The sequence below is a fragment of the Oreochromis aureus genome, linkage group 10 (genome assembly GCF_013358895.1).
Source record: "Oreochromis aureus strain Israel breed Guangdong linkage group 10, ZZ_aureus, whole genome shotgun sequence".
In the NCBI taxonomy this organism is placed as follows: domain Eukaryota; kingdom Metazoa; phylum Chordata; class Actinopteri; order Cichliformes; family Cichlidae; genus Oreochromis; species Oreochromis aureus.
In genome coordinates this window covers 7,784,654-7,809,120 of record NC_052951.1, presented here as the reverse complement: position 1 = coordinate 7,809,120, position 24,467 = coordinate 7,784,654, and the positions used below count along the sequence as shown (strand labels likewise).

At 42.4% G+C, this 24,467-nt stretch overlaps 1 protein-coding gene across 1 annotated transcript in view; it reads right to left on the bottom strand.

Moving 5' to 3' along the window:
• LOC116316773 (peripheral-type benzodiazepine receptor-associated protein 1) overlaps positions 1-24,467 on the bottom strand; it is a 78,722-nt gene that overhangs the window by 3,612 nt on the left and 50,643 nt on the right. Inside the window, exons 9-33 of the mRNA XM_039618220.1 lie at positions 20,159-20,242; positions 19,930-20,019; positions 19,678-19,800; positions 19,487-19,591; positions 19,199-19,249; positions 18,433-18,465; positions 16,354-16,534; positions 15,777-15,881; positions 15,163-15,368; positions 13,765-13,871; positions 13,567-13,676; positions 12,624-13,481; positions 11,429-11,580; positions 10,855-11,328; positions 9,469-9,858; positions 8,159-8,314; positions 6,416-6,515; positions 4,072-4,214; positions 3,284-3,452; positions 2,506-2,574; positions 1,816-1,863; positions 1,008-1,034; positions 787-908; positions 630-701; positions 354-458 (exon numbers count right to left, since the gene is read on the bottom strand). Of these exons, the coding sequence (XP_039474154.1) occupies positions 354-458; positions 630-701; positions 787-908; positions 1,008-1,034; positions 1,816-1,863; positions 2,506-2,574; positions 3,284-3,452; positions 4,072-4,214; positions 6,416-6,515; positions 8,159-8,314; positions 9,469-9,858; positions 10,855-11,328; positions 11,429-11,580; positions 12,624-13,481; positions 13,567-13,676; positions 13,765-13,871; positions 15,163-15,368; positions 15,777-15,881; positions 16,354-16,534; positions 18,433-18,465; positions 19,199-19,249; positions 19,487-19,591; positions 19,678-19,800; positions 19,930-20,019; positions 20,159-20,242 (4,080 nt within the window). The remainder of the gene's footprint in view (positions 1-353; positions 459-629; positions 702-786; positions 909-1,007; positions 1,035-1,815; positions 1,864-2,505; positions 2,575-3,283; positions 3,453-4,071; positions 4,215-6,415; positions 6,516-8,158; positions 8,315-9,468; positions 9,859-10,854; positions 11,329-11,428; positions 11,581-12,623; positions 13,482-13,566; positions 13,677-13,764; positions 13,872-15,162; positions 15,369-15,776; positions 15,882-16,353; positions 16,535-18,432; positions 18,466-19,198; positions 19,250-19,486; positions 19,592-19,677; positions 19,801-19,929; positions 20,020-20,158; positions 20,243-24,467) is intronic.

Below are 24,467 nucleotides of genomic sequence, written 5' to 3'. Positions count from 1 at the left end.
TCACATTTAGGGGGAGGATCACAGAAGCAGTGTACAGCTACGGGTTGAGAAGGTTTTAAAGAGGAAGTAAACAGATGGTGAGAGCGCTGATTGCCTAGAAACACTTACGATCAAGTCTCAAAGTGTACAGAACGTTTTTGCTTCTGGAAAAGGCCATGCAGGAAACAGTGAGATGAAAGAAATGTGACAGAGCAGAATTAATGAAACAAAACAGTTTTAAAGAAACAACAAACTCAGCAACCAGAAATTAGACATACTTGTGAGTGATGAAAAAACAAAGAAACACAGAAATTTGGGATGTCAGTGACTTGTAACCATGTAGGTCAGGGCATTGCCCACAGTTTCAAAGCTACCTGTGATTCTTTCCTGGGTTCAGGTGCAGGCTGCACAGGAGCATCATCTGGGAAGGCCTGCAGGAAGTTGGAGGGGACGAGGCCTCTGTGGCCATTTAAGTCACCCTGAAAGAGAAGGTGGTAATTTGATGAAATGCACTCTCTACTACAAAGGTATTTTATAAGTGGTACAGCTACAGCCAGTAAAGTAAAGGTTTAAGCAAAGTAAAGTTAAACGTTTTAAGAGCCACATAATATTGCAGTCATGTCGAATCTCCTGGTCATCTTCAGACTTACGTAGAAGAAGCCATCTTCATCCATGTCACCAAATACATGTATGATATCTCCAGCACTGAAGGTCAGCTCGGCCTGAACAGGGGCGTAACAAACAGAGCGGGTAATCAGCAAACAGTTCAGCCCCATAAAGCAAAAAGAAAGCATCTGGAGTCCTAACCTCTATGTCAGTGTTGGGGGAGCTCTCTCGTGGGTCATAATCAAAGATGGCGACCATTCTGCGGGCTCCTGGGGCTGGCTTCCCCACAGCTGCGGTGGCTGAGGGATCTACCTGGCTGGGATCTGTCAGCCAATGAGAAAAGGGGGTGGGTGGACAAACACTTTTTTTTTAGTCCAGAGTCCTGAAAATGGGCATTTCCAATAAGCTGATCGTGTACGTACATTCGACTCGCTCAGCATCATGCTCAGCTGAGGGAAAGTCACATCAGAACAACAAGAACAGAAGATTAGCAGAGAGAGTTAGCATTTGTAATTCATGACAAAGGTGATGGCAGCCTTAACTGTACTGCCCCATTAAATATCAGTCAGAGCAAATATTTATCCTGAGGCGGGGAAAGTAAATTACTCTGCAACACTGTTAGCAAAAATGGAGACAAATGGATGTTATTAGATGACTTAATGATGCCACTGTAATGAAGCTGTGAAATGAAAAGAAGGGACAGAAGGGACTGTTTGACCTTTATAACTAAGGGTTAATGATAAGCCGTTAACGAGTAACTATTATGTGATATTTAATCTTTGTATGATCCACAGTTGCTCTCACACTGGGAATCAGTGGAGCCTCTCAGTTCAACCACTGGCTGAAACAAGCTGCTTTTAACTCCTTTCACCCTCCCTCTTCTGATTGGCTGCCCCTTGCAAACAGATGATTTCCCCTGCATTTGATGCATTTTCAACTCAAAGAAGATGAATTTATTGTTAGTGTTCCTTACTTTTAATGGTTTTAAAGGCCAAGAGTCAAACAGACCCTAAAAAGGATGAATGAAGGCGACATTATCAGCAACTCTAAATACAGTTCTCATGTTTACAACCATTAAAAAAACAAAACAAAAAGAAAATAGAAAATAACAGAAAATAACTCCAGCTGCAGCAGCAGCAGGTAAATGCATGCTGTCCTCCAGGGCACACTGATACAGTCACCTGATCATGCAGGTGCAAACAGAGGCGGGCAGACGAGCTAACTACAAACCTCGACTGGAGGAGTTTACACTCTCCTCGCAGAAGTCTGCAGACTTGACTGGAAGAGACGGGGTGAGGGGAAAAGAGTACAGAAAGAGTCACAGAATGACACAAGGCACTGTCTGAAAATAATCCTGCAGGTCATCACACAGGCAGCACGCAAAGTCAGAGAGGAAGGGGAGAGGGGAATGTGCAGAGGGAATGGATGTTTCAACAAAGTGATCTGTAGGTGACCATGTAATTCAACTGTGACACAGGAGCAGGAGACAAAAACCTTCTTTGACGTTCTTAATGAATTAGCAACACATGTCAACATCCTGCTGCTGTATCTGTGTATTACATGCATAGCCAATGACAGGACTCATGTATGTGTCTTTGAACTTTTGAGAAGCTGTTGCACACTTAACCTGTGGAGAGATGTTAGCATAAACAGCCTTTAAATACTTGGCTTTAATTATAAAGTATGAAACTACTCGACAGATACTCCATTCATAATGGAAGTATTTGCCCACAATTCTGGGAAGCTGTCTGAATTAATTACTTCAGTAGCTGGTTTAAAAATCCCCCATGCCCCAGTTGCTGAATGACAGGCAGCAAACTGAAAGAGCAAAATCTAAAGTGAAAGAGACAGAAAAAGAAGCAAACCAGAAGGGAGGAGAAAGGAGAGAGGCAGGAGGCCGCAATCTGCAGCGAGACACACCTTTCTTGGATCGTCTCGGTTTCGGCGGTGGAACGGGGCGACGTGGAAGCTGTGCGTGTGTGCGAGTGCCTTAATGGAGTTTTAGAAAGGAAAACCAAATAATAATAATAATAATAATAATAATAATAATAATAATAATAATAATAATAATAATAATAATAAAAAAAAACAGATGTAATTTTTGAGAGCAGCAGACCACATAAAATAGACAATGAAAAGCCAGTGGAGAGCTATTTAACACATGAGAGCCAGTGAGCAGCTGACACAGCAGTGACAACAAGTGGAAGTGAAAAGGTTAAACCATCTGCAACAGCACAGCTCTGGGTACAAAGCAGGAAACAGAAGCAAAGTGTTAGCTTGATTCTGTTTGGTGGCTTGCTACCGCCACAGAGACTTTGCCTCCCATTTCATTTTTAGACTCCTGCGATGGTTACTATTACCTTATTAGCAGAAAGAACATAAGAACATATTCAATATTTTGGGCCAATTTTAAATCAACTTAAAACCAACTTTCAGATTTTCTCCAAAAAATGAAGACATCAACAGAAGGATTGAAAATGAAGGATATTTTAAAGTCAAATTTCAAAACATTGAGATCCTGCAACAATTGTGCTGCCATTTTCACTTCCCACTCAAACATGAACAGGGATGATATAATGAGTAAAATATTAGCATTTACATCATCAGTAACAGACAACCAAATCACCTTTAAATGGTAAAACAACAGAACTAATACTGCTGTGTTGGGGGTAAATCTTTGACTGACACGGTCACATACCTATCTTCTCCATGGAAGCTGCTGTGGACAAGAAGCCCTGCTGCAGCAGCTGCTGCCGGGTCTCCTCATCCTCCACTTGGATCTCAGACACCATGTTACAAGGCACATAGCCCAGACGACCACCTGACTCTCCTCGATAGAACCCGTCTGCATCTTTATCTCCATAAACCTGAAGGAGGAGGAAATGTATCAACTAAAATGATTTGTTTTAACTGATGGCATATAGATTTTATACAGGTCAGCATTACATTAATACTCCAGAATGAATTATAAAGAGACTCCTGCGTGCATTAAACGTCCCTCTAATGTGCAAGCTGCATTATCCTCTGAGCTACAATTTGCACAACCAAAATCAAAATCAGCCCCTTTAAAATACATTTTTAAATCTTTGCAAATAAAGATAAAAACCAAACAACGTCAAAAGGATGAATTACATTTAGGCCTCATTCAAGCTATAATCACTTCTTTGTTATGAAACATTCAGCAGCGTGATAATTACTTTAATCTGTGGTTTTCACTATTTCAGTATGCAGATTTCTGTCACTCTGTTGCAAGATAAGCAGGCCAGCAGTTTTTTGGTTAATGCTCCCTAGCGTGTTAGCTCATGTAACCAGAACCTAAACTACATAAATGGGGATGATAACAAAGAAGGCTTTAAGACTTGTGAATAACCCACAGCAACCCTGGCAACTATACAAACATGCAGATTGAGCTGCATGTCTGAAACAGGAATGCTGTGAAATCAGAACATGCTGAGCCATCAGGGCTTGAGCAGTGTGTGGACATACTTTGATGATTTGTCCTTCACTGAAGGGAAGCTCCTCCTCAGCAGCGTCAGGATTGGGTGACATACTGGCAGGGTCATATGAAAAGAGGGCCACAAAGATGCGTATGTCACTGTCTCCTTTCGTCTTTGGTGATTCCACACCACCTGCACGCACGCGCACGCGCACGCACACGCACACGCACACACACACACACACACAAATGATCAGAATTTGCAACAAGCATTTCACACAGGACTGATATTAGAATCAGAATACTTTATTAATCCATAAGGAAATTATGCGGTTACAGTTGCTCCAAGACAATAACAACAGTAACAGACTGAACTAAATAAAATAATACAATGTATTACATAACTACACATATAAAAAATAGCTCTAATATATACAAATAGCTCAGTTATAAATATCCAGAATATTAAAGATTAAATATATTCTGTAAAACTTTTACTGTAGAGTATGTGCAAAGGGTGTAACTATTGCACTGTGTAGTGTACATTAGATGGAGGAGTTGTACAGGGAGATATGCACAGGCACAAACAATTTCCTGTGTCATTCAGTGTTGTATTTGGGTAATCTCAGTCTCTCACTGAACGTACTCCTATGACTGGCCAGCACATTCTGGAGTGGTTGAGAGATATTGCCCAGTATTAAGGGCACCTTAAGGGAGTCCAGCTCCATCCCCACAACATTATGGCCAATCAGTCTGTTGGCATCTGCGATCCTCAACCTGCTCCCCCGACATGCTAAAGCTCTCTAGATGGCACTGGCCACAACAGACTCATAAAAACAGATGTTGAAAAACTTCAGCCGGCTCAGAAAATAGAGATGACTCTGGACCTTCCTGTAGAGTGCAGTGGTGTTTTTAACCCAGTCCAGTTTATTATCTATGTGTACTACAAGGCATTTATAGTCCTCCACAATGTCCACATCGACCCCCTGGATTGAAACGGGGTCACAGGTTTCCTGCTCTTTCTAAAGTCCACAATCAATTCTTTGGTCTTTGTCACATTGAGCTGCAGATGATTCAGCTCGCTCCACGGGACAAGGGAGTCAACCGCACCCTTGTATCATTAAATGATACCAACAGTGTACATAACTCTTATTCTGAATTAGTTACTTTGTGGAAGTATTTCCCTTTAATTCCATGCAATTTATTTTATAGGTATTAAGATGCAATTCTCTCTTACTACTATAATATTGGCTATTTCAACACGACAGAGTTTGCAGAGCAGCCGTGCTTAGCTTGCAGTGAATTCTGCAAATAGAACTGCAAGCTTGCACCTCCCCCACTGCCCACCAACTGCGCTGCCATGAGCAGCGTTCGCCTAGCACTGGCATGTCCTTAAAAGAGGTAATCAAGCTAAACCACTGATCCTAAGCTGTGTGAGCCATTTGACAAATGTGCACAAGCTCACAAACTCCAACTGTGTCTGACCAACTCTCTAGTTTAACTTTCAACACCTTTACTCGCAGACCAAACCTAACATGCAAAAAACAGTCCTAGTATAATTTTAGAGGTGCTTTTAATACAGTGCATGACACAGACTACGCAAAGCAGGCAACAGATACGCACTATTGCACAACAGATTCCAGCAGTGTGATTAAAAGCACTGCCACTGAAGCCTGTGTGACAGCAAGAGACAAATTTGAAGAGCTGTAGCGAGGCTTTAAGCTGCACTCAAGAGGTGCGTTCTCTATCTCATTAGAGAGAATCAGCCCATCTGTGGCAAGAGTCACGGGCAGACGACTCGCACACTTTCACATCCTCACTGATTTTCTAGTAGATAGAACAGAACTTCTCCCTGAGCCCTTCCTCTTATCTGTGCACGTGTACACTTGCGCATATATGTGTGCAGTCAACTGTGTATTTATCAGAACAGCCAGGTTTGCTAATTCAAAGGGCAACTTGTTGAATCAACAATGAGAAGCAAGTGAGACGAGATCTGGAGGAAGGAAGAGAAAAGCAGAGGGGTGTGTATGTCCAAACTGAGGGCCATTTCTCTGCTGGCTAATCGAGGTTACTATTTTAATGTCTGTCACTTCCTCCTGTCATGACAAGCCACTTTAGGTTAAGCCGGTTCTCAGCTTAGCGGCCTCTCTCTCTCTCTCTCTCTCTCACTTCACTCCACTGCAGCTACGGCACCTCCTTCTCCCTAAACCCCCACCCCACCCCTTCCTACACAAGGTGCTAATCTGACTACCTCCATGTGAGAGAGGGGGAGGTTTGCCAACAGAAACCACAGGTGTGTCAGCACCGTCTCACACCCACTGTTTTCGGTTAAGAAAAAAGAAAGCAATGAGAAAGAGGGGAAGCACAAACACGAAAGGGGAAAAGGCCTCTGACCTTTGAGATTCCTAGCCTGCAAGCATGCTGGTTTACAGGAAAGCTCTGCTTGGCCTCTCCATGATGGACCTGCTTCAGCTGAAGGGATCTGGCTGACCTCCTGCTCAAGAAACAAAAAAAGAGAAAAGAAATATGAAGTATGATGTTTAAGCACTACATGGGAGGAGAGGAAAATTATTAAACCGTTTCTTATTGGAGCAGAGATCAGAGTCACATCTAATATATAACACACTCCAGGGTATTCTACATGCATGCTTTCAACATAAGCATATTATTTTCTTGCACTGCAGCAGTATTAGCAGACGCACACCCATGCACCAAAGCACACTGACTGTAAACTAATGCAGGACAAGGGAGTCTGGACTAGTTTAAAACACAGAGAAGGGGTTTCAATGTGCAGGAGAATAGGAAAGCAGCAGGAATGAGTGCAGTCACGTAGAGGGGGAACATTAGCTGAATCCACTCGGTAGCAATGTATTGTGTGTAGCCATGTATTGGCAAAGTCTATTGAGTGGGAGGGTTATGAGCTCAAGGGCTGATTAGCACAACTACAGAGGAGAGGATGGGTCTGGGACGGCACACCAGCGGACCAACATTTACCAGCAGATCAGCCTTTGGCCTTCGGCGCTGAGGAGGTCTGCTGTGCTCCATTTGGGCCCCCTCTACCCACCATTCAGAGCTCATCTGCTGCACCACCACCTCCCCAGGAGTATATTCCACAGGCTCCTCATTGTCATCTGTACCGTACTCAACATCAATCTCCACCCCAGGACCAATGGGTGACCTCATAGTTTGTACTGTTTTGCTGACTGGGTAGGGTCTTGGTGGGGTATGGCCATCGCCGGGGTTGGCCGCAGCGGCAACGGCCATCTGACTCCTGAGCATGGCCTCCCTCCTAAGGCGGTCCCCAAGCCCTCGAAGCAGTGTTTTGTCTTTGCTATTGTGGGTTGGCCAGGGAGGACAGCGGGCAGAGACCCGCCTGTTGGCAGGACCCTCATATAAACTTGTGTCTTCTGCTTCCGGATAACTGATGGTGTCCACCGTTTCTGCATAGTGCACTCTGTGCTGTGTCTTAGGCTTGACCTGCAAGGCCCCGTGTTTAGGTAAAGGCTCTTTAATTAGGGATCTGGGTTCCTGGTTGAGGTGGTGATGGTGAGGAGGGATTAGTGGGTGTGGGTTAGGGTGATGTGGAGGGGCAGGATGGAGGTGTTCTGGGTTTCTGGAGTGAAGGTGGGTGGGCTGTGGCTGATGCTGGCTGCGGTGGCTTAAATGCTCTTCTTGACTGCTGTCCTCCTCCTCTGTCATCTCGGGGATGCTGAACAGCTGCTTGTTGGGGTAGACATGAGGAGGCAACTTAAGGATCTTTTCAAGAACTTCCTCATCACTGTCTGGAGCCTCCAACTTGCACAACTGCAAGGGCCACAGTTTTATTCATACAAGATTGGTTCAGTGAAGGTGGGATGGAACATTATAATGTTCAGTGAAAATAAAGCAAGTGCAGACAAAACGGATGAGAACGCCACCATGAAGAAGGAAGAGAAATGAAAGAGGAAGGAAAAAAACAAGAATCACAATCAGACACAATCATGGGTCCAACAGAAAAAACAAGGCCTCAAAATGAGAACTAAACTCTGGAAGACAAATTAAAAAAAGCATGTTTCATTTAAAAAGCAGAACTTGGAAAGTATCTCTGCAAACAAGCATGTGTATAACTGCGGTCATAGTACAAAATAATTTCTTTACCCTGTTAGCTCCAACTGTGCATCCCCTTGCCTGTACTTCACAGAGGTGGTCAGAGTAAAGGTCCTCTTCCTCTTCCTCCAGGATGTCTGACAGATCTGAGCGGCTGTTGTCTGCATGGTAGTCACTGGGAGGTTCAACAATCCCTCTGACATAACTCTGAGGAAACATTACATCATGCACAGAATGAAATAATAATATCTATGCATCACAGCTTGAAACGGCACAAACGATTGCATATACAAGACTAGAGCATGGAAGGTATTTATATGGCCTTGGCTCCATGCATCAACACATCAATCAATATCTTCAATGTGGTCTTAAATTTTGCAGCCAATTTATTAACTTTTAATTATTTAGGGCTTCTTAATAAGTGAGTAAAACAAAAAACTTGACATGTTGAGAGTTGATGTTGTTCTTCTACTTTCTGCAACTCCCTTTAGGGGTCACCACAACAGATCACCTGCCTCCATCTCACCCTAAACCTACTATCCTCTTCTGTCACACCAGCCACCCTCTTCGTGTCCTCTTTAGCCACATCCATGAACATCATCTTGGTCTTCCTCATTTCCCCCTACCTGGCAGCTCCATCTTTAACATCTTTTGTCCAATATGTCCACTATCCCTCCTCTGCACATGTCCAAACTAACTCAGCCTCGTCTCCACAACAATCCCACCTCCCTCTGATAGACTTATATCCAATCTTGTATATTCTGGTCACTCACAACAAATATCTTAGCACCTTTAACTCCGTTACCTCCAGGCACACTTCCTGTTTATTTTAAAAGTCTGCATATATGAAACACTTTCTATTGGTTGGTTATGAAAACTACAAATTGCGAGTCTTGATGCATGCTCAATCATCCAGATAAGGAAATCCCAAAAAGTTGATTCTGTTCATTTGCACAAAGCGTTTTCAGTGGGAGAAACGTTTCGCCACTCATCCAAGTAACTTCTTCAGTCTCCACACTTTCGGAGTATAAAAAATATCTGTAGCCTACGAGTTATATCTTCTTAAGGATAAAGGCTCAATCCTAGATTGTAACTTGAGTAATACAGCAGAATCTCAGGCCAAGATGTTGACTGTTGAGTGTGTCTGTGGGTAATGTAGGGTTGCAATGGCAGAGGCATATCCTTTAAATGCCTTCTTCCTTTAAATCTGATTTCACCAAGTATGACATATAATCTACACTGAAGTTAGGTGCACCTCTGAATACCTAAACTATAATCAGATTTAATAAACAGACACTTACAGTACATGTTACATTTAGTTTTGTAGTAAACAGTAATAACCCAGTAAAATCAAAGCTGACCTGTTGCCTGCTGCAGTACACTGGCTCTTGGTCCTGTGTCAGGAACTCCTCGATGGACACCAAGCGGGTATTTTCATGCTCCTCCTCTACCTCTGACTCCAGAGGAGAAGTGCTGGGGGGACGGATGAGGTTAGTGTCCTGAGGGTTAAGGAGATCTGTAATCGGGGCTTTGGGTGGGGTAGGGATACGCTCAGGGGTCCCAAGCTTGGCACCGAGGTCCTCGATGAACTCTGTGATAGATGGGAATGGACGTATAGTTCCAGGGCTGTCAGTGTCTCTGTGCTGCTCCAACACTGGTGCTGCTGCTGCCACTGATGGAGCCTGAGCAGGTGCTGGTGACGCTACTGGAGATGGCTGAGGTGCTAAGGTGGCTGGGGAGGTCACATTAACCTGGAAATGGAAAAAAATAGTCAGACAAAGGTGTTTAGGCTGCCTCAATCTAGCGTATTATTTACACTTTGGCAAACTGCAACCATTAACAATATGCTGGATTATCTATTAGTGGTTACAGACAAATTGTGAACTCATGTAGTGAAGGTAAAGTGCTATAGTTGCCTTCGGGCACCTATTATGCTTTTCCTTATTTTGAATGATATAAATACTGCTGCAATGGTTGATGCTCATATTACACATGGCTTCAGTTTAAATAATGATGCTATGTACATACATGTAATTCAGTTTTAGCCTTTATTTTGGCTCCATATAAAAGAACAGAAATATTTTTTATTGTCCCTCAGTGGGGAAATTCATGTGTTCCAGCAGCACAGTCCAGAGGCAGATGGAGCATGAGGATTCACACAAAAGTTAAAATAAAAAACAAGAAATGTGCAGAGTGTGCAGGGCAAATTTAGAACATAAGAAGAAAAGAATACTGTACAGTAATATATATATATAGTATAGTTAAAAATAGCATACTCAGATTCAAAGAAATGGACAGCTAGGATAATTTTTTAAAAAGATGTACAAAAAGTGCTGTGAAAAATCTGCTTAACCTCCTAGGACCTCCCATTAGGACATCACATTTTGGGTTGTCTAGACCAAAATACTAAAATTTGCTCTATGAGGGCCTGATATCCACTAACGAGGACATTATACTGCCACTGTTCTATCAAAATTTAAAGCGAACGTCCTCATGTATGGATATCATTTTTCTCAGAAACAAAAATCTGATAAAAAAAATATCACGTAATTCTTTGTTTTTACATTCATCAGGTCCCAATCAGGCCAAATAGCAAAGAGAAATTAAAAATGCATGCCATGAAAGAGTTCGGGTGTTAGGAGCTTAAAACAACAATGACTGTTTACAGGAAATTGAAAAACTGCGCATCTATAACTATCACCTTCAAGGGGCTCTCATATATAGGAGGATGGAAGAGTATGGCTCACCACTGGGGTAACGGTGGAGGCTACAGATAATGTGGCCTCGCTAACAGCCAAGGCAGCAGCAGATGAAGGGTTGGCCCAGGCCTTCACGTATGAGGAAGACGAGAGTTCTTCTGAGCGGAGGGCAGAAGGCGAGTTGGCAGCAGCCTCTACTGTGAGGCCAGTGATATGTATCTCTGATGGCAAAGAACTGGGCAGCGTGGACACTTTGGCAGCAGAGTTTTCATAGGATGGTGAAGGGGGCAGGTTACTGGGACCTAGTGGAGTACAGGGCAGAGGTGGCACAACTGGGGCAGTGACAGCCGGGCCTGTCATGATGGCAGCCAGCTTTGAGGGCACATTAACTGGCAGAGAGTCACAGGACTCCCCATGGGCGGATGTGGTTCGGACGGTGAGCTCGTAAGCTGCCAGCAGGGAGTGGATCTGAGAGGGACCCAGGAGGGCACTACCAGCTGTTGGGGAAGACACCTCAAGCACCTTGGATAGAAGAACGATAATCAGACTTTGGTTAAATATCTGAATACTGGCTTAAAATCAAGATTACAATTTAAGTTTAAAACAGACATGAAGTTCTTGCCTTCTTTTTGTCAGCATATATAGTGTATCCGGTTACACGGACTCCGTTGGAGGTCCCTGCAGCATCTATAGTGACTGGTAGCCAGCTGATGAGAGCAATTCCAGGAGATGGACCATGCTCCAGCTGAACATCCAGAGGAGCATCGGGGGGGCCTGCAGAGATTTAAAGCATCACAGCAAAATAAAGAGAAGCATGTCAAAAGCTGAACATAGGACTGAGTAAATGACTCATACTGAAAATACAAAGCTTTGGAGGATCAATAATCTTTACTATGGGGACATGTTTCTAGCAAGAAAGTTGCCATCTACCACTCTAATGGCCACTAGAAAACCATATACCTGAAATCCCAGACTGAGGGCATGGAACTTAAGCAAATTTGAAGGATCATTTAGAGAGATGCAACTCAAATATATATCACACTGATGATCATACATTATATAACATAGTTCATTTCTGAAATCTTAAATACTGTTGCCTGGCAAAATGGTACCAACTTCATATGAGTCCATAATTAAAAACACAAAGCATGAACAGTGACTATACTAACATACTACTGTAAGCTTACTTATTTACAAGAGTAAATAAATCCACAGGATCTTTGAAACCTCTCTTCCCCTCACTGTTTACATAATGTAGAAATCAGTAGAAATACTGATATAAAGATGATGTATTGCTTCACGCTGCATTTTCACACTGTATTTATTTTGCTACAGTCTTCATTTTCATCTTCATTTGGGTTGCCTGTACCAGCAGTACAGTCATGGGAGGTGTTCCCTACAAGCATTAATGATGTAACTCTCTCACCAATCATATTTGATGGGGACACGTTGCCAAGAGCAAAGCGACATGTATATATGATTAGACTTAAAAGTCTTAAGGAAGCTGGCTTGATAAATTATCTAGCCAAAGCTGTGGTAAGATTGTGCAAAGATTCAGGAAAACACACAAATAAAATGATTTGAAAGGTCTTGAGTTGATTATACAAGTTCAGATTAAATAATCATCTAACTGGATATATATGCAATGACTTGCCTCAGTTTATAGAGGTATAGAATTAATCTGCAAAACCCCCCATCTTTGAGTCTGAACGAACCTTACATGTGTTGCATTTACACACGTCCAGCTTAAATGCTTTAACCATGTGTGATACCGGAAATCGTGACAAGCTGTCAGAAAGATAAAAGTAAGTCCTGACCTGCCATCAGTGTGGTGAAGGTGATCGTTGCGCTTCTGTGTTCACGTCGCTCCACGGGTAACTCCCATGGCGTGCGGTGCGGCCGTGCCTCCACTTTGACGGTGTACTGCAGGCTGGGCAATAGGTTATTGAGGCACAGCGAGTAACAGCCAGCCTTCACCAGCTCACACTCCTCGTCATTCAAGGACACAATGTGCACATAGTTACTGTTGCTGGGCAGCCAGGTCAGGTTGGCATTGGTAGCGGTGATCCTCTCCACGCGCAGTTGCGTGGGCGCCACGGAAACGTCCCGACCGACCAGCATGCTGCAGCGGAGCTGGTCCGAGAGACCCTTCTCTGTCAGGCTTTGCACCGACACACGATAGGCCTTGAGGTTTATGTCTAGCCGCTCCAGCACCGCTTTGGTCTGGGCACCGAAGGGCACATTGAGCCGCAGCTCCTGGTCCACATACACATTATAGCTCCACACATTGCCCCACCCAGCTGGCACCAACGGAGGGTCCCAGCCGATGATGATACTCTTGGCAAGCTGCTTGATGAGGGTGAGCTTACGTGGGTAAGGCACAATGTCCACTCCCACCTCTTCCAAGTCCAAGTCCAGGCCGTTGGTGAGGGGGGCTGGGACAGCCAAGGCTGATGCTGAATCTGAGGGGGCTGAGGCAGGGCCAGAGGCAGCAGAGGCGCTGACACCCACGTGGAGACGATGCTGGTGGCTGGCACTGTGCAGGCTGCTGTCTATCAGCGAGTTATGGGACATGTCCACCATCTCTGGGTGATGAGTGCTCATGACATCGTCGTCTGAAACACGTTCCACAAAGTTAGAGGGGACCAGCCCTCTCCGTCCATCCATCAGTTCACCTGAAAGGAGCCACCATAAAACACTGTCCTACAGACCGGAAAGTGAAGATTTGTAGATTTACAAAAAAATGACATGATCCCATACCTTCATAGAAGCCATCATCATCCATGTCTCCATATACATAGATGTATTCTCCAGCAGTGAGTGGTAGCTCCACCTCAGGGTTGTCATTGGGACCATCATAAGGATTATAGCTGGTGGAGATAAAATTTTCCATGAAATCGTTTCCATCACATACTTTCATGTTCACCAGAACAACCCCGTTGTTAGTTAATTACTTACCTGTATCTTGCAATAAACACCTGAAGCTTTGCTGCTCCTCTGCTGGCTGGGTAAGGTGCTGGGGCTATGTCTATGTCCAACTCCTCTACTTCACTGGCTGTGTCCACCTGAGAACAGCATGAACAGAGAGACAGTCAACTGACATATCTAAAAAGAACAGGGTAAAAGTAAAGTAAGAGCAAAGTTAAATGGTTTTTAGTCTTTAGTAATACAGCAAATCTATAGAACTGCAGTTGCAATAAAAGGTAACTAGGATGAACAAGCACTGTACTGTAAGTGCCACAATTTGCTACGTACACAAATCAAAATCTCCTGCAAGCTAACGCAATGGCCCTGGAACAAGTCTTTCCCTATAGGTCAGATATCTTTCAAAGTTTATTACAGAGAGGTGTTTTAGAAGCTGTTTCTACTGCTTAATTTACTCCATTTATTGTTGCAGCTGACCTAAACAAGTGAATTTCTTTAGTGGAAATTCTTAACCTATTTTAGCCAGCATGAACTCTTTCTTCTGTATCAAGATCTCCTTTATTTTCTTGCCAAAAGGAGAGCACATTTCATGACACATATTATCTTAAAAGGCCACAAGATAAAGCCATGCCTGTTTGGAAATGACTGCAAAGGAAATCATTTTGTTTGCGAGTGACTTTTTGGCCTTTTTATTGAATACAAACAGGAACAGAACTACTACAGAGCTAGTTAATACCCAGTATAAATGTCTACCTGCATGAAATAACAGCACTTTTTAAGGATAATCACAAAAAACTACTACTACTGTATACCCTTTATAATCCACAGAGTGGATTATCTCACTAAATCTGAGCTCTATTGATTGTATGCAGTCAAGTGACTGGATAAAAAGACCACCAAGCTGCATGCCATGCAGGACCACACACCGGCAAGACAAACATACTAAATTTTTTGGAGCAAAACCAAAATACTTTTTCCACTGTTTTTTCAGCAGAAGAAGCTCTGGGCTCTTCTGTTACAGTGTGTACTAACGTGAGATGACTACAAGTTCAAGGAGAGCTTTTTAATCCATTAAATGTGGTAATCTCGATCTGCTTTCATGTGTCAAAACAAAGAAGGAGAATATCAGGATGAAGAGATGAAGTGCTTCAAACTAACCTATCAACCGTTAGCCTAACTCACTAGATACAGATGGAGGCTTTCAAATGTAGCAGCCACATTAGTTAATGGTGTCAGCTTTAAAACAACTTTACTGTATAACTATAAATTATAATTTATGTAAGACTTTGTTGAAATTTCACATATTTATATCATATTACCATTAATATATGGACCATGTATAAAATAAACAAAAAAACACAAAACGCATGAAAGCATTTTCTCTGATTTGAGAAAAAGGTGATTACTACACATCGTCTTCGCTGCTGGTACCTCGTGAGTTGGGCTTGATTTGTGCGGACTGACATGGGTGTCAGACTTGGGTGTGAGGTGTGTGGTCTCTGACTTGCTAGAGGAAGAGCCTGACTTGCTGACGCTGATGGTGGGCAGCTCTCGATGCTTGGTGACAGGCGATCGCTCCACCCTGGATAGCCCTGCAGCGTGAGGGGTAGCCCCCATGCGTAGTGCAGTGGCCACATCTAGCAAGAGAGAGAGAGGCAGAGGATAATCTAGTGGACATACATCAGCCCTCTCACTGCATAACCTGGTTGAATCCACGAGCAGCTAGCGTGTGAAGTCACTGGTTGACATGCAGGGGGCTCAAGGGCTGAACATGGCTGATTAAAAAGACGAAGGAAAAAAAGTTCTGTCTCCATCTGTCAGTGGTCACACTATAAAGGCAACATGTTTCACACGAGCACTGTTAACTGACTTAACTGGCTCCATGCTCCACACACTGACTCTCTCATGCAATGGTGAGAGTAACAGATCAGCTCTGTTACGGTGCTGGACTGTTAACGGTGCAGGTAAGATGACAGGTCAACGCATGCGGTGCTTTTGTAACACTGTCCAACACATATTATGAGTAACAGAGACGGGGGGCGTACCAAGTGGGTCATTGCCCTCAGGGCAGGAGACAGTGTCACCTCCCTCGAGACTCCAAAAGGCTATTTCACCTAGAGTCACCATATCCCATGAGCCACCAGTACAGTCTAAAACACATGAACATTGTAAGAGAAAAGGGCTGGATACACACAGTAGGAAAGAGTTGGTCTAGATTTGCACTATATATGTATTTGTTGCTGCTGGGATTGAGGTTACATTATAACACACAAAGGTGGAAAGAGAGAGAACGTCACATTGAGAAGAAGGACTGGGCATTGTGTATTGTGTCCTTACTATTCAGAAGTCAATGATAAAATATCTCGAAATTAAAATCTGGAAGGATGCATTCCTGATCATTATATATATGGATAATTTTAAAGAACTCTTTTCTATAAGTGGCTCAGTGCTCCCTACCAAGCCATCCTCTGTGTCAACTACACCAACTACAATTCTATAACATGAAAGCAAAATTATTGTTAAACAATGATTTGACAAATTATCTTGAAACAAGACATAGTAAGTCAGATTGTTTGACTTTCCTTTTGGTCATTAAGCAAGTGAAGTGAAGCAACCACTTACCTCGCTCTGTAGTCAGGCCCACCCCGTTGGTCAGAACCGACAGGGTGGGGTTGTTGAGGAGGCTAGAGCTGGCCAGGTCCACCTTTGAGGCCTGCATTCGAAACTTCTCCAACTCTTGGGACAGCAGGCCAAACTGTTCGCTCTGGCTTCGACATTTCTCCTCCAGCTCTCGTACCTTCGACTACACAGAAGGCAGAACCAATATAATGCGCACAAACAGTGCCAGGGCGACTTGTGTGTGAGAAAATCCACCTTTCAACCCTATTAGATGTGTCTTGATGCATTCTCAATCATCCAGGAAAGTAAATCTCCAAAAGTTGAATCTGTTCATCTGGACGTAGCGTTTTGTGGGAGACGTAGCGTTTTCTCCCACAAAACGCTACGTCCAGATGAACAGATTCAACTTTTGGAGACTATTAGATGTGAAGTCCTCAATTTGTTAATCAGACCATTTCAGATGGAAGTGTGTGATGTGTTACCATACTTTAGGTTTCTTCTGGACACACTTAAACCTAATGTCTACGAGCGAATGAGCTTTGCCTAAGTTAGGTATACAGTGTGTGAATGTAGGGATGTGAGCGGTAAGGTGGATTTCTCCTTTTAATCAGGCATGTGGAGCAATCTATCACCGTCAGTGTCCTGCAGAAACCTTCAATGCCATTAAATCAATTTCCTTAGAAACTATGGAAAAGCTTTTTATGATTAGGGCCACTTTTGATACATCTGATTTCTTACGTTTATGAAAACAAAATATGGCAAACACAAATGAATGCATGAAATAACGCAATGCAATGCGCAAATACGGGTTTCTGCAAGACAGACAATGTTACGAGTCCCTACATAATTTGTTAGAATCTGCAAAGACAAATGACAAAGACTGGCAGGGTATATGGGAAGGAAAAAGGGAGGCAGGCAAAGGGGGAGGGGGTAGTTTTCTGGGAAATTGGAGTAAAATATTTATGAGGTGTTACATGTTGCTTCTATTTAACACTCGGCTTGCAATCACTTTTATGACAGCGGGGTAATTTGGCAGAACACTACTTGTCTCTGTCTTACTGGGTTTCTAAATGTAGCTGATTTCACTTCCGGTTGCGGTGGGAGTTTCCTGGCAGGCTGATCTGACAGAAGCCTTCACACGAAAGTGTCTGAACAACATTTCCTGTTAGTGCTCACCTACGCAAAGCCTGTAGTCAATTCTTATCTAGCTGCACTGAGCTGAGGGGGTAATGAGTATTAAAACACTGACGCAAATCATTTGTAAAACCTCAGATGAATACTATCAGAAATGGCAATGAGACTATTTGCGTACATGGAATAAGATCAAACAATGCGATAATTGTAGTAAGCGCTGTCTGTGCAGCTGGGAGTGATAAATGTGTCATACACATACACTCTTATCCAGCCCCATATGAATGACCTGATTTAACTGCAAACCGGTAACCATAAAAAAACATAAATAAATAAAAGAGAAAGGCAACAGCATTTCTGAGGGGCTGTTTTACACTAATTAATGTTGAATAGAGTTCCATCAATTTCAAGGAACTAAATAAAAGCAACTGGGGTTTTGGTGGTTCTAAGGACCAGGGCTGGGGGGAGGTTCTGTTGAGGAGAAGATAAAAAGTTCTTGAACAGGAGGTTCAAAAAATACCTGCATGCAGTCCAGTGTACTCTGCTTAGCAAAAAAGACACAAAGCACAAAGAAAAGATGCAAATGCATGTGTGTGAAGCACTGAAACTGGGAAAGACTAAATTAAATATTAATAGAGTAGAAACACAGCAGTCAGAGTCCAGGTCAGCAAGGAAATCCGCTCACAAGCCAGAATCACTAGAATGTCTCTCGGCCCTTAGCAGCCCACACCTGACACACACACACACACAGTCCTCATAATCTAGCAAAAACTGTTTTTTAACAGACTGAGTAAGGCTGGGTGTTTTGTTGGCAAGTAAAGCGCGGGCTTTTGGGAGGGAAAGAGACTTTCTCCTGTGATGCTTTGGTTTAAATACAGACAGAAAGTGAGAGAAACACAGCCAAGAGGAAGGAAACGAGGCATTTTGAAAACAGGAGCAACTATACTCTACCAGCTCCCTCCGCAACACGAGCTGAGTCAACTCCTAAAATAAAATACACACTGTTTTAAGTAACAAACTCTCGCAGCAAAATGAACCGTGAGAAATAAGGAACACAGACAACAGGAATGTAAAGTCATCAACTGTGGATGATGACATTTTTGATTTCTCCCCCCCCCTTTTTTAGTTTCTTTTTTTTAATGTTCAGCATCAGCAGCCAATCACAGGCAGGGGGATTTCAACTGTCATCTGCTATCTGGATTCAATTTGAATTCTTACGCTGACACAGAGAGCAAGCACAAACGTCACAAAGCAGCAGAAGAGCCATCTGTTCAAACGGTTTTCAGGCCTACTAGCGCTACAAAAATATAAGTACTTTCTGCCACAGCTTCTCAGCCAGGTGTTTAGATAAGAATAAAGATCCCAGTAAATTATAATCCCAGGCTTCTTTAGACACAATCAAATGTCTTTTAACCTACTAAAAACCTGGTGAGAATTTTGGTCTGTTTTAAAAGACAGAAACACTTTATTTAGTGAATTTCAGCTCAAAGGAATACATTAGTGTATGTCACATAGAGACACTTTTTTCTTGTTACTCTTTAATGCTTCACTCTTTTGTGGGACACTGCCAGCTTTGGATTTGATCCTAAGTCCTCCTAAATGCTTGAAAGCACCTCAGGGCTATGCAGTCTGGCAGTACAAAAGCGTGGTCTGGCACAGTTGTTTTACTTGCTTTTGTGCTTCCCCGTGCAGACATAATAGTGTCACATACACTCACCTCCAGCATCTGAACCACTCCTTCATGCTCCCTCTTGGCGAATAACTGAGCCTGATGATTAAAAAAAAAACATTCAATTCATCGTAAACTTTCATCATAAAATTCACTTTCACAGCATAGCAAACAGCACTGACAAAATTCTTTATTGGTGCCCAAAGGTTGCCTCCTGCTGGACAAAGTGCCCCAGTTTTTTTAACTACACTGAAAGTAACCCACAGGCTATCAGAGCGTGACTTTAGCAAGAACGAAACCAAAAAATCCCCCAAAACTCAAGACTGTATTTCTTACCCGCTGTAACCTTTTGATTTCATCCTGTTTGAACTTAAGAATAGCCAGTGCTTGCTCATGTTCCAATTCCAGCTGCTGCCTTCGCTCGGCGACCTCTCGCATATGCTGTTCAGAAGGAAAAGAGTTTATCAGGAAGGACACTAAGGAGCAAAACTGACAATAGCGCACCGAGCATCTGACTCAGATAGTACCTTTAGGACCTGCTCTAGGTTCTCCAGTTTGGCACGGAGTCTCTGGTTCTCCTCGAGAACTGAATTGCGTTGAGCGGTCACTTCAGAGAGATCTTCCCTCAGCTCTTCATTCTCAGCCCGAGTCTGGGAAATAGCAGCAGGTTATCCCATCATAGCATTAAGATCGGCTATCACAACTGTCAGTGATGATGACCAAAAACATGATTTTTATACACAAAATAAAACATATATATCTCGAGCAGCGTCACCGACCTGGTCGAGCAGCTGTGCCTTCCTCCTGAGGAGATCTGCCTCCTCCTTTAGTTGCTCATTTTTGCCTTGCTCATCCTCAAGCTGGCTCTCCTGTTCCAGAAAAACACAAAACCAGGCTCATACAAACATGTGGAAATCCACGTCTACCCCTCTGCTGTCATTATGTCCACCGCAGCTGCTTTAAAGAGAGTATGACAGAAGGAAACAATGGAGCACAAGGTGCCCTTACCAAATCCAGACATCTCTTCTGTCGCTTCTTTACTTCATGCTCAAGATTTTCACATTCTTTTCTTTTCTTGCTCAGCTCACTTTCCTGAAACAAGAGAAAAAACAAGGATAGTTACACTTAATCTTTAATTTGGAAACTCAAGTCAGGCTTTAAACTAAAACTCTCAAAATGTACATACATTGCAGTTTCCATAGTGACCTCTGACAGGACAGCAATGAGGCATTACAAAGCTTAGCATCCTTTAATTATTATAAATGCAGCTTACATGCAGGAGCAGCATAGGAGAAATCAGCTTATTTCACTGTGGCTCCAGGACCTTAATCGAGCATTACCCCTGTGATTGTGATGTGGGAGCTACAGGACAGAGGCTAATTGCAGACCACCAGCAGCTGACTGGAAGAGACACTGTACTCTCACCGGGGAGGACACAGCAAGACAATAAAGATAATTAAACTGCAATCTGTGCTCTGATTTGCTTGATTGTGTTTCAGTTGCGGTTTATTGAAGGCCTGACTAACAGTCACATAACAGCTGGGAAGCTAAACTACCACATCTGATTGTACTGTGTGGAATTCAAATACAACATGGTCACATTACAAAAACATTTCTCACTGAGCTGATCATTCATTGTCACACTAAATGTCTTGTCTCCATGGTTGTCACCTTTCTCACTATGTGTTAATAGACCTCTCTGCATCGAATCATATCTGTTATTAATCTCTGTCTCTCTTCCACAGCATGTCTTTATCCTGTTTTTCTTCTTTCACCCCAACCGGTCGCAGCAGATGGCCGCCCCTCCCTGAGCCTGGTTCTGTCGGAGGTTTCTTCCTGTTAAAAGGGAGTTTTTCCTTCCCACTGTCGCCAAAGTGCTTACTCATAGGGGGTCGTATGATTGTTGGGTTTTTCTCTGTATTTATTATTGTGCTAACTACTGTACAATACAAAGCGCCTTGAGGCGACTTTTGTTGTGATTTGGCGCTATATAAATAAAATTGAATTGAATTGAATTGAACACTACCGCAGGTATTCTTTGATTCAGATTTGCAACTGGTTTTGTTCCTTTGTAACTTCCATTACAATATTTAGAACAGCTATGCTACGCATTATAAATATGAAGAAAACAAGACTTTTATTTTGAAAAACAGATGCAACAATGTCCCTGACAAGGAGGGGAATTTATTCTTCAGCACGGGGTCCTTTTTCACTCTAAAAATAATGATATGAGCAAGATAATCCAATCAGAGAATGTTACCTGATCAAGACAGATTAAGTTGCCTGTGTCGTTCTGTTAAACTAGAAAGATCACAAAACTTCTTTCCTCTGCTAGAGGGTTGGAAGATGTCATGCTTCATCTAAAGTTCAAGCATCAATTTGACAATAAGGGGGAAGAAAATAAAGTTTTGTAAAACATGGACCCAACATCTATATTATTTCACTACTGTTATTAGGATAACATGACTCATAACATAATATGATACTTATTGCTTTCTTCTTACAGTACCGATCAAAAGTTTAAGACCAGTTGAAAAATGGCAAAAAAAATCATATTCAAGTAGGGCTTCAACATGCAACAAGAAGAAATGGGAGTGAGACAAAACATTTTCTGAGCATGCAATTTATTGAAAGCAACGCTTAAACTTAAACTGGCAGTTTTACAGCTGATAAAAAGTTTAGGACCACATGCCTTTAAAAGGCCAAATCTGTCCAAAAATGTGGATTCATTGTCATTGTCTGTCAGGTAGTCTCACTGTCATAACGCATCAGAACGCCTTTCCCTTTTTGAACTTGGTCAGGTTGTTGAACTGTATAAGCAGGGTCTCTTGCAGCGTGCCATTGCTGCTGAGGTGAGACGCAGTAAGACAGTCATTTGGAATTTCTTAAATGATCCTGAGGGTTATGGAACAAAAAAGTAAAGTGGAAGACCCCAAAAAATTTCACCAGCACTGAGCCAGAGAATCCAATTGCCTGTCTGTCAAGACACTGGACAATCCTCGACCCAAATTAAGGCCGTTACTGGTGCTGACTGCAGCCCCGTAACCATCAGACAGCATCTGAGACTGAAGGGTTTCAAAAACAAAAAATATCTTCAAAGGCCTTGTGTCCTTGAATGGCACAGAACAGTTTGGAAGATGAATTATCAATGAAATCTGAGTTTCTGTCACATCAGCCTCCTAAGACAGTCTCCAAGAAAAGAAAGGCTTGTTTGCTCTGTGGCACACAACTGCAATGTTTAAACTTTGCAGTTGTTTGCTCTGTGGCACACAACTGCAATGTTTAAACTTTGCTAAACAACACGAAAAGAAGTCCAGTGAAACCTGGAAGCACCTCCTTGGTTCAGCTGAGACCAAGATGAAATTGCTCGAGTCAGGACAAACACAGTGAATGCACAGTCCTGCCATTAACACCCTGAGATGAACGTGCAATAACAGCTGAGCTGAATGAAAACATTATAGCCAAATGTTGGCTGACAAAGATGACTCCTTGTCATCCTCAGTCTTCTGGCTGAGGAGGAATAGTCCAGGCTGAAAATCACAAAAGACTTCCCAAAGAAGAAAAGAGTGAAAACCATCACAGGGACAGGAATGTTACCCGACTTTAAACCAACAGATTATCAATGCCATATTTTCAAAAAGGTAGCAGATAGCAGCTTTAAAAATGTTCTCTGATGAATGGCAGAACAATCCATGCAGCAGTAAAGCACTTAAGGAATGTTGGTATACTGACATATTAAAAGTTAAAGTGAAGTAAAGTTTGTCACTGGTGTGAACATGTGATGCATGCATGACCTCCCCAAACAAAACACACACTCACACATGTCGGGTATTCATATCTTGTGTGGACATCTAATTGACATAATGCTTTCCCTAGCCACTTACCCTTACCATAACCATAACCCACTTGTAACCCTGTCACTAAAACCACATTTTGAGTCTCAAAAATGCCTTCAGACTTGAGGGGACTGGGATTTTGGTCTCCATAAGGGCTGTTCATCCCCACAAACATATGTGTGTGTGCGTGTGTGTACACACACACACACACACACACACACACACACACACACACACACACACACACACACACACACTTGAGCCAGAGAGTAAAAGAGCTTTCAGCCCAGGTGTTTACCTTCTAAACAAACAAAGATATCTGCACCAGTAATTGACACAGATGATGATGATGATGAAGGAAATTCAGCATTTAAGGAGGACCTACGGCCAATGTGTTATTAATTGTATGCAAATACTTCATAGTCAAACAGGATCTACAGGCCTGCAGGCTAAAGATTAAAGATTTAAAACAAAATCTGCTGCCATGCAAGGTCTTTGTGTTTCTCTTCATGCACAGTAGTGCACTTATGACAGTGCTACATTAGCATGCCAACATGCTCTCAATGACAGTGCTAGTGCTAGCATGAAAGAGATGTAAGTCTATAAATATTTATCAGGCTGACAGGATTGATTTAGTGTGTTAGCATGCTAACATGTGCACTAAACACAAAGAACAGTTCAGCCTGAGAGTACTGCCATCTGTTTTGGCGATATTTGGTGATAAATCAAAGCATTAGGCAAGTTAAGATTATGACTTGATGATGAAGTTAGATGAAAATAAACTAATGAATTCATTCTCTGGACATGATCAATATCAATGGAAAATTCCAAAGCACTCCTTCCTATAGCTGTCGAGATATTTCAGTCTGGACTAAAGCAGTGATCTGACTGCTGTCACTAGTAAAGCTAAAAATATTACCTGCATGGTGATCACTTTCTGAGCAATCTCAGTGTTTACTCTGCTGTAATTATATATTCCACTGCCAAGATACCACTTCCTCCTTGGACTAATACTGATTTTATGAAGAAACTAGTTAGTGTATGGGGTAAAGCTTCACCAGCTATTTGTCAAACAAAACACTGTGGAGAAAATGAGTGAACTGAACTCAACTGAATAGCCAAGTTGCACTTTACTTATATATATGAATTTAAAAGAATTTAATCAATGGACAAAAAAAGATTTGTGTCATTAATTCAGTTTCCATCCAAATGTGATTTGTTTTGTGAGGCAAATCTTGACCACTGACCAGCAGAATATAATCAGTTTATTGTTGAATGAAAGTAAATGTTTGTGTCAAAGGTAATGAAATTGCCTTCAGCTGTTCCTGATATATCACATGTAACTTATCTGATGTTTTTTATTGACCAATATGTTGCATTTTTTATTCTGAGAAAAAATGCAGAGCTGAAGGAAATAAGGTCTATTTATGCTTTGAATCCTACTTGTAGCATCAGAAAGGGTGATGTGCTACTTTTCCAAA